This window comes from Ailuropoda melanoleuca, chromosome 8 (assembly GCF_002007445.2).
Source record: "Ailuropoda melanoleuca isolate Jingjing chromosome 8, ASM200744v2, whole genome shotgun sequence".
Classification (NCBI taxonomy): domain Eukaryota; kingdom Metazoa; phylum Chordata; class Mammalia; order Carnivora; family Ursidae; genus Ailuropoda; species Ailuropoda melanoleuca.
In genome coordinates this window covers 59691591-59702312 of record NC_048225.1, presented here as the reverse complement: position 1 = coordinate 59702312, position 10722 = coordinate 59691591, and the positions used below count along the sequence as shown (strand labels likewise).

At 40.9% G+C, this 10722-nt stretch overlaps 1 protein-coding gene across 1 annotated transcript in view; it reads right to left on the bottom strand.

Moving 5' to 3' along the window:
- The window catches only part of SYT9 (synaptotagmin 9), a 219467-nt gene that overhangs the window by 69837 nt on the left and 138908 nt on the right, over positions 1-10722 (bottom strand). Inside the window, exons 5-6 of the mRNA XM_034667621.1 lie at positions 1049-1169; positions 601-713 (exon numbers count right to left, since the gene is read on the bottom strand). Of these exons, the coding sequence (XP_034523512.1) occupies positions 601-713; positions 1049-1169 (234 nt within the window). The remainder of the gene's footprint in view (positions 1-600; positions 714-1048; positions 1170-10722) is intronic.

Here is a 10722-nt window from a genome sequence, read left to right as displayed (position 1 = left end):
CCCAGGAAATAATCCTAAACATCAGGTTTTTAGGAAAGGGACAGGCAGAACACCTAGATGACAGGGAGAACTTTGGGCAGTGCAGGGGCCTCGTGCCCCAGAGCTGCCCACAGCAGCATGGCAGGGAAAGAAAGGCCAACGGCTTGCTTGTGGTGCAACACCAGCAGAGGGGGACAGGTGACAAAGCTGGTCCCCACTTCCAGTGGGACTTTTCTGGTTCCCCCTCACTCTCCTTCCGCTCCGTGGGGGGTGCCTTCTCTCCTGCATGACCTGCACAACTACTGACTCCATAACACTGTCCAGGAGGGACTCAGAGGACCAGAGGGGGCCCCGTCTTTTTTTCTCTCGGAAAAATACCGGGGACAGTAAGCAGACTGTATTGCATCGGTGTCCTTTGATTTCTGTGATCTACAGCCAGTGGCCTGGGTGTTTTATGACCACATTTTGGGAGCCCCTGTGGAGGCTGTACAGTAGGAACTGCGTAGTGGGGCATTTTTTTTTCTGGTCTAGAATTTAAGTGTACACGCTCGATTCACTGGCAATACCAAACTGCATAGTTCATTGATGGGCTTTTTATGAGGATGTAAGATTATTTTTCACTCTTCCATAGACCTGAGACGGGGACTGCTTATATCTGAGGAAAGACCCAGTGAGGTAAACTGCATCAACACATGTAGACTTTAGGACTAGTTCACAGTTACGGTGAAGAAGACCTAAGAGGGAATAATGATAATTATTCACATTAGGTAGCATTTAGTGCGTGCCAGGTACTATTCTTACGATTTTATGTGCATTAACTTACTTAATCTTACAACAACCCCATGAGCCAGATACTACTGTTACCCTCATTTTACAGATGGGGAATCGGAAGCGCACAGAAGTTAAGGGACTCGCCCAGGGTCACAGAGCAGGAGATCTAGCACTGGGATTAAACCAAGGTAGTTTGGTTCCGNCGAGGTAGTTTGGTTCCATGCACGTCGTTACTCTACTAGACACTTCGTAAGCCTCTAAAACCCTATGAGGAAGTCTGAACTTGAGAATGTCCCACCTGATGCTCCTGTTATGTCCATTGCCTTTAAATTCCTTGCTTTTATAACGGTAATGGTCAGCCTGCCAGCAGTTGGAAGATAGCAGAGGGAAAACATCAGCTCTCCAAGATCCACGTTGTCCTGTTGAGAAAGTACAAAGAGACGCTTCAGAAAGTGTCCTGAGCTAGGCGTTCATAAAGCTTGGCTGCAGGGCAGCATGGGAAGGGACGAACGGCTCCTTCGCTCATCTTGTGAGTCCCTGGTGTCTCTTCCTTCACGTCAGCCCCACGGAGAAGAAAAGATGTCTGGACTTCGGGAGCCCCCGCCCCTAAGGAAGTACAGCCCATGCTCAGCTGGCAAGGCTGTGGGGGCCACTCAGGGCCTCTACCATCCCCCATCCAGCCCTCCGCAGCTCACACTGGCCCCGCAGCTCTGAATGCGGCCCCCAGAGCCTTAACTATTTCCCACAGAGTCCCCCATGTGGCTCTATTCATAGCGCCACCACAATCCCCCAGGACCTCCAGGACAGAGTTGCCCTAAGAGGTGCCCTGTTAGGACGGTACAGCCCCACCCCCACCACAGCCCAGACCTGCACTGCACACAGCCCCACGCAGCCTCCTGCGGCCTCTCAGACAGATCCCCCTACAGCCACGCCCTGCTTCCTANACACTGGCCCCGCAGCTCTGAATGCGGCCCCCAGAGCCTTAACTATTTCCCACAGAGTCCCCCATGTGGCTCCATTCATAGCGCCACCACAATCCCCCAGGACCTCCAGGACAGAGCTGCCCTAAGAGGTGCCCTGTTAGGACGGTACAGCCCCACCCCACCACAGCCCAGACCTGCTCTGCACACAGCCCCACGCAGCCTCCTGCGGCCTCTCAGACAGATCCCCCTACAGCCGCGCCCCGCTTCCTAGGAAGCTTCCCCGAGTTTCCCCCCACGCCCCACATCAGTCTACAAAGTCTTCCAAATAGTCACCATCCCTACGCCTCCTCCCCTTACAGCCCTACACCTCCCCTACACCGCCCCCAGGACAGCCATAATACTTCAACACACTCCAGCAAACACCTCGTCCCAAAACACACGCATGTGCATGTGCACACACACAAGACACACAGACACAAACCTCCACCCGCCAGAGCGCTGCACACAACCGGTCACACACTACGTGTGTAGACCAACACACAGAGCCACTGGGTCCTGAAATACCTAGACCCTACAATCTGGCTCTACACAAGGACCCTGCAGACCACACATGCCATCCGCAGTCCTGGACACACGCAGACACTCACCTGGCCCCACCCAGCCTCACACTGAGCCCCGTGCAAGCTCCATCCAGAGAGATGGGTGGTGACCCCCTCCCGCTGGCCTTGGGGGCTCCCACTTAACTGTAGCTCTGGCCTTCTCTTGGTGTGTCCCTAAGGAACCCCTGCTTCCCTCTGCTGGGGAAGACATCTCCTCAGGCAGTATGCAGCCATTCAAATAGGTCAGAAGACACGGTTTTCCTTCTTTTTAGCCCAAGGAGAGTGTTACCAGAAAGGAGGGGGGGAAAAGCCAGTTCATTTAGTTTCAATTTCTGTGATACCTAACATTATCGAGCTAGGTGCCTGCGTCTAATTAATACAGTTTCATACTGACAGTGCTCTGGGGAGTCCGGGTTTTGCCCTCAACATCCACAGCCTCCCCTCCTCCTCGATTCGCCAAGGATGCTTCTATTTTTAGAAGCAAAGATTGAGCTCTGGAAGGTCACCTCGCCCAACCTCCCCGCCTTGACCGCTTCTGCAGGAGGATGAGGCAAAGGGAAGCTGTTTGGTCACTAAGGCAGATGGATCTCTGCACCTCCCTGCGTTCGTTGCTTGCCTCGTGTAAATAAATGACCTCACTTTGCAGGCCTGGCTCTCCTGGATCCTGGAGCCCAGATCTCAAGAGACCCAGGGGGATGGGCCTTTCCGTCTGGGGTGGAGTGAGGGGGAGAGACAAGAATATAGCTCTAGTTTTTGTCTAATTAGTGCAGTTTTGCATTCCTCTTCTTAGGTTCTTCTGGTGAGCTCCTTTCCAATTCCATGTATTTCTAGAAGGGCTGCTGCAGGAATTCAGGCTTAGCAAAATATTCATGCCCATGTCCATTGTTGTCTATTCAGAGATGAGTATGGAGCTCAAGCAGGGCCACTTAGAGTCCTTTCCAGGGTTGAAAAATTGATACCGAAATGAAGAAATTATCGTTTTATTGGGATTATTCACTGAGAAGATATGAAACTAGAATTATAAGGTTCTTGTACTGTATATAGCACACATTGTACAATACTACTTTAAGTTAGGCTGTTTCTGTTAAAGATGTACACTATAAACCCAAAAGAAATGACTAAAATATTAAAAGGATGTATAGCTAATACACCAAAAAAGAAGATAAAATGGATGCTTTAAAAATATTAAATTAATCCAAAACAAGACGGAGAAGAAAGGGAAAGAGAATACAATTACAAGAGACAAATCTCACAGAAATAGAAAACAAACAAGATAGTAAATTTAAACCCACTATTTCCACAAATACATTAAATGTAAATGATCTAAGCAGCCAGATAAAAAGCAAAGATTGATTCAGTAAAATAGCAAGACTCAATTTTATGGTCTCTATAAGACATTACTTTGACTATAAAAATATAAGTAGATTAAAAGTAAAAGAATAAAAAAAAGATATCCCACACTGACACTAACAAAAAAAAAATCTGGGGTGGTTATATTAATATCAGACGAAGTGTATGTCAGAGCAATGAATACTACCAGGACAAAGAAGATCACATCATTATGATAAAGGGGTCAATTCATCAAAAGCACATAACAATTTTAAATATTTATGCACCAGATAACACACTCTCAAAATACATGAAGCAAAAGCTGATAGAATTGTGAGGTTAGACAAGTTATAGTCAGAGGTTTGAATACTTGAACAACACTACCAACTGACTGGGCGTAACCAGTGGCATTACAAAAGCACTCACCAAACAGCAGCAGAATACACATTCTTTCCAAGGGCACCCAGAACACAAGAAAGACTATACTCTGAGCCATAAAATAAGTCTCAATTAAATTTGAGAAGATTCAAAGTGTATTTTCTGGCTGCAGTGGAAATGACTTAGAAATCAATAACAAAAAGATATCTGGAAAATCTCCAATATTTTTTTTTAAAAGACTTTATTTATTTAGTTGACAGAGACAGCCAGCAAGAGAGGGAACACAAGCAGGAGGAGTGGGAGAGAAAGAAGCAGGCTCCCAGCAGAAGAGCCCGACGTGGGGCTCGATCCCAGAACTCCAGGATCAAGCCCCGAGCCGAAGGCAGACGCTTAACGACTGAGCCACCCAGGCGCCCCAATCTCCAATATTTTGAACTAAATGTCGCACTTCTACATAACCCATGGATCAAAGAAGAAATCAAAAGAGGAATTAGAAAGCATTTTGAACTGAACTGAAATGAAAACATGACCTATTAAAATTTGTGAAATGCGGGGCGCCTGGGTGGCACAGCGGTTAAGCGTCTGCCTTCGGCTCAGGGCGTGATCCCGGCGTTGTGGGATCGAGCCCCACGTCAGGCTCCTCTACTATGAGCCTGCTTCTTCCTCTCCCACTACCCCTGCTTGTGTTCCCTCTCTCTCTGGCTGTCTCTATCTCTGTCGAATAAATAAAATAAAATTAAAAAAAAAAATTTGTGAAATGCAGCTAAAGCAGCACTTAGGGGGAAATTTATAGCACCAAAATGCCTCTATTACACAAGAAGAAAAATCTCAAATCAATGACCTCAGCTCATTCTAAGAAATCAGAAGAAAAAAAATAAGTGAAAACTAAAAAGAATAAGTAAAAACAGAGTAAGCAGAAGAAAGGAAATAATAAACATTAAAATACTGTAAATATGTATATTTCAAACAATACAGTAATCACTAAAAAAAGTAATAGGTATAACAAAGCAAGACCCAAGTATATATGCTGTCTACAGGAAACCCGCTTAAAATATCATGACAAAGATAAGTTAAAAAGATTAAAAACAATCAAGCCATGTGAACACAACTCAAAGTTTTAATGACTGTATTAATATCAAAGGAGATTTCAAATCAAGGAATAATACCAGGAAGGAAGGGTCAAGTCATCAAGAGGACATAAACTTAAATGTATATGCATCTACCCACAAAAATTCGAAACACATTAAACAAATCTGATAGAATTAAGAGGGGAAATAGGCGAACCCACAAGTAGAGTTGCAGATTTCAACACTACCCTGTCAGTAAGACGAACAAGCAAGCAGAAAAGAAGGAAGGATATAAAAGACCTGAGCCATAATATCAACCAACTTGACCTGTCATTTACTTTACCCATTGTTACTCCATTTAATAACAACAAAATACATATTCTTCTCAATTATACACCAAACAGTCACCAAGATAAACCATGTTCTGGGTCATAAAAAAAATTCTCATTAAATTCAGACTGAAATCATACAAAGTATGTTCCAAATAAGACTAAAATGAAACTAGAATGCAATCATAACTATCTGGAAAATCCACAAATATTTGGGAATTAAACAATACTTTTCTAAATTACCCACAGGTCAAATCAAAAAACCCACAAGGGATATTAAAGATTAATTTGAATGGAATGAAAATGAAAATACAACATATCAAAATTTGTAGGACACAGACTAAGCAGTGCATATAGGGAAATGTACAGCATTAAATGCTTACGTTCTGGAGTGCCTGGGTGCCTCCGCTGGTCGGGCCCCTGACTCTTGGTTTCAGCATAGGTCATGATCTCATGGTTATGAAATTGAGCCCCAGGTGAGCTCTGCGCTCAGGGGAAGTCTGCTTGAAGTCTCTCCCTCTGCCCCTCCCCCTGCTCTCCTTCTCTCAATTAAGTAAGTAAATCTTTAAAAAATGCTTACATTCAAACAGAGGTATCATTCAAAACAATGATCCAATCTTCAACTTAGGAACACAAAAAACAGGAGAAAATCAAACACAACATAGATAAAAGGAAGGAAATAATAAATATAAGAGTAGAAAACAATATAAATATAAAAAATGGAAACACCTAGAGAAAATCAATGAAACCAACATCCTAATAAGACTGATCAAGGGGGTTCCTGGGTGGCTCAGTCGGTTAAGCATCTTTTGGCTCAGGTCATGACCCCAGGGTTCTGGGATGGATCCCTGCATAGGGCTCCTTGCTCAGCAGGGAGTCTCGCTTGTCCCTCTCCCTCTGCCCCGCCCCCAGCTTGTGCTATCATTTTCTCTGTCTCTCTCTCAAATAAATAAATAAAATCTTCAAAAAAAAAAAAAAGACTGATCAGGAATAAAATTAGGAAATATTGTCAATATAAAAAATGGAGTTGGGTACATCTACAAAGATATTATAGACATTAAAATAAAAATAAGGAAATATTATGAACATTTTTATCCCAATAAATTTGACAACTTAGATAAAATGAACAAATTACTTGAAAGCCAAAAAACCACCATACTAAAGAAAAAAAATAGATAACCTGAATTGTTTTATATCCACTAAATAAATTGAAGTCATAGTTAAAAATCTTCTTACAAAGAAAAGTCAAGTCCATTTAAGTAGGAAATAATGCCAATTCTATATAAGCTCTTCCAGAAAGTAGAAGAGGTGGGAATATTTCCCAACTCATTATATGAGGATGGCAATAACCTGATGCTAAAACTGGACAAAGATATTATAAGAAAACTACAGACTAGCATCCTCATGGACACAGGCATAATTATTCTCAATAACATTTTAGCAAATTAAACCCAGCAATGTATTAAATAGGAGATATATCCTGAACAAGTGGGATTTATCCAGGGAATGCAAGTTTGGCTTAACATTTGAAAATATTAATCAAAGTAAATCACCATATCAACATACTAAAACCGTATCGACAGACATAAAACAATCATTTGAAAAAAGTCAATACCCATTCAGGATAGATGCTCTCAGCAAACTAGGAATAGAAGTGGGCTTCCTTCTATTAAAAAGACACCTACAAAAAACTACAGTTAATATTAAAGTTAGTGATGACAGACTTTTTCCCCTAAGATTAGGGAACAAGGCTAGGACATCTGCTCTCACCACTTCTATTCGACATTGTGCTAGAGGGTCCAGCCAGTGAAAGAAGGCAGAAATGAAAGATATATACCTTAAAAAGGAAGAACTGAAACTATTTTATTTGCAGATGCAATGACTGTTTATGGAGAAAATCCTTAGGAATCTGTAAAAAACTATGAAAACAAGTTTAGCAAGGCCAATAAGGTAATACAAAAGCAATATTATTTCTATATACTAGAAATGAAATAATTAAAAATTGAAGTTTAAAAATACATTTACATTTATTTATTATTAAAAAAAATTTTTTGAGAGAGAGAAAGTACGTGAGTGGGGAGGGGCAGAGGGAGGAGAGAGAGAATCTTAAGCAAACTCTGTGCTCAGCACAGAGCCTGCTATGGGGCTCAATCCCACAACCCTGAGATCATGACCTGAGCCGACATCAAGAGTCGGATGCTTAACTAAGACACCCAGGTACCCCCAAATACATTTACATTTATACTCACAGATAAATTTGACATATGATGTGGAAGACCTATACAATGAAAACTATAAAACACTGCTGAGAAAAATTAGATAGAACATAAATAAATGGAGAGATATTCTACATTCACAGATCAAGACATTCAACATTGTTAGGCTACCGATTCTTCTGTAATCTGTAAATTCAATGCAATTTCAATCAAAAGCCAAGCATACCTTTTATAGATGTTGACAAACTGATTCTAAAATGTATATGGAAATACAAAGAACCTAGAATAATCAAAATCATTTCGGGAAAGAAAAACAAAATTGAAGGACTTAACACTACCTGAATATGAGGCACAGAATAAAACCACAGTAATCAATAATCAAGGAGGTGTTGGCAAAAGGACAGACACACTAATGAACGGAACAGGATGAAGGGGCCAGAGTTAGACCCTTGTTTATATGGTCAGTGGCTTCCTACAAAGGGACCACATGATTTAATGAAGAAAGGATACACTTTTTAACAAATAATACTGGTATAGTTGGATATCTATTTGGAACAACAAAAAAGAACCATAACCTTCCTTCACATGATAGGAAAGAATTTGACAGAAATGGATCATGTAAGAACTAAAACTATGAAAATGCTAGAAGAAAACACGGGAGAAAATGTTTGACTTTGGGTTAGATTCCTTGGTGCAAACAAAAAGCACAAAGCAGGATAGAAAAAACTGATATATTGTGCTTCATTAATGTTAAAAATCTTTTGTTCTTCACACTCATTCTTAGGAAAGGCAAAGGTTAAGTAAGCCACAGGCTGAAGGATCATATTTGCATAACATACAACCAATAAAGGACTTACATCCAGAATACATAAAGAACTCCTACAACTCAGAGAAGCAACCTAACAAAAATATGGGCAAAAGATCTGACCAGACCGTCAAAATTACATGAAACCATAGTGACACAGTGCTACACACCCACTAGAATAGCTGAAATGAAAGACTGACGGTATGAATTATTGCAGAACAATGGACTCTCGTGAGCTCTGCTGGAAATGCAAAATGTTAAAAACGTTTTGGAAAAACCGTTTGGCAGTTTCCCCTAAGCTACACATACACTTGCTGAATGACCCAGAAATCCCGCATCTGGTTATTTTCCCAAGTGAAATAAAATCACACATCCATCCAAAGACTTGGATGCAACTGTTGTGAGCCCAAACTGAAAAGAAACCCAAATGGAGTATCAAATGGCAAGTGGACAAGGTGTGGTATGGACAAAGTGTGGTATATTCCATACAATGGAATACCACTCAGCAACCAAATGGAAAACTACTAATGAAAGAGACAACTCGTATGCTGAGTGAAAGGATCTACACGCAAAAGGAGACATTGTATGATTCCCTTTATGGGAAGTTCTGGGAAAAGCAAAATCAGTGACCCAAAGTGATCCATGGGAGCGAGGGACTGGGGGCTGGGAGGAGGGGACTGACTGGAGGAGCACTGGGAAACCTCTGGGCATAACAGAAATAGACTGTGTCACTATTGTGGTGATTACGTGACTGTGTACATGTGGCAAAACTTGTACACTTAAAATTGGTTAGTTTCATTATGTATAAATTAATAATGGGCATTAAAAATTCTGAAAGGACACATTTTGCAGAGGATTCTACTTTTGTCTTCTAATTTTACTGCCTTGATTCAGAAAATATGTCTTAATGATTTCAACCATTTAAAATATTATGCTATTCTCTCCTATTCCTGTCCCATTCACTTGGGCTCAAATGTGCTCAGTGTGGATTCTCCATTTGCGAGGGCGAAATTTCTATGTGTCTATTAAATCAAGCTTGTTCGTTTTATATCTAAATCTTCTTCTTCCCAGAATTTAATTAATTATGCTTTTCTCTTTTAAAATACGTTTTTGTTTTGTTTTGTTTTCTTTTTTGCTATTCCATTATGTTTCACAGCCAAATTAATAAACATTTAAACTACAGTACACTATTTCCATTTCTTTGCTCACTGCAGTTTCTTAAAACCCGCATCATCCCCCCCTTTTGAGATTTTTCATTTTGCTTGAGTATGTCCTTGAGAATTTTTTTTTCCAGGAAGGGTTCACAGATAGTTAAAATAATCTTTATTGTGCTCTAATTCTTAAAAGAAGTTGGCTGGGCACAGAATTTAGGTTAAAATTATTTTCTCTTAGAATCATTTTACATTGTCGCAATGTCTCCCAAGTACTTCATGTTCCAGCTGGCGTGTTTGATGCCATTCTTTTGTAGATTTTTTATTCCTTTCCAGGAGGTTTTAAGATTGTCTCTTTGTACTTTTACTTTGTACTTTATACCTTCTGAAATTTCCCGAAAAGATATTTAGATATCTTGTTTTCACTGATCTTGCCTGGTCCTCAGTGATCCATGTTAATGAGAATTCTTTTCTTTTAAAGTCTTTTTCTCCAGTGATCAGTTGATCTATTTGTTTACTTTGGACCATGATGGTGGTTTTCCTAGGATATCTCTAACTGTCTGTATTTATAATTAAAGGGTCAAAGCAAAAGTTTTCTACTGCTAATGCCCTTTGTAGTTCCTTCACTGTTATGAGGGGCCCCAAGAGGAAGTGAAGGCTATCTCATGTGTTTCATCTGATGCACTTAAGCACAAATCCTGATGAACTGTTCTTTAACACTATCTGTATGATATTGAACTTTGGTTTGACAAAGAGAATCATTATCGACAGACTTTTGATTCCCCATTTTCCTTAATACTTCTGAGTGCCACTGTACTAGAGGTTCCCAAGATCACCTTCAGGTTTTTGATGATTTGCTAGAAGGACTCTTAGGACCCAGAAAGACTGTTATTACAAATGTTGGAANGTGACAAAGAGAATCATTATTGACAGACTTTTGATTCCCCATTTTCCTTAATACTTCTGAGTGCCACTGTACTAGAGGTCCCCAAGATCACCTTCAGGTTTTTGATGATTTGCTAGAAGGACTCTTAGGACCCAGAAAGACTGTTATTACAAATGTTGGAGAGGATGTGGAGAAAGGGGAACCCTCTTACACTGTTGGTGGGAATGCAAGCTGGTACAGCCACTTTGGAAAACAGTGTGGAGGTCCCTCAAAAAGTTAAAAATAGAGG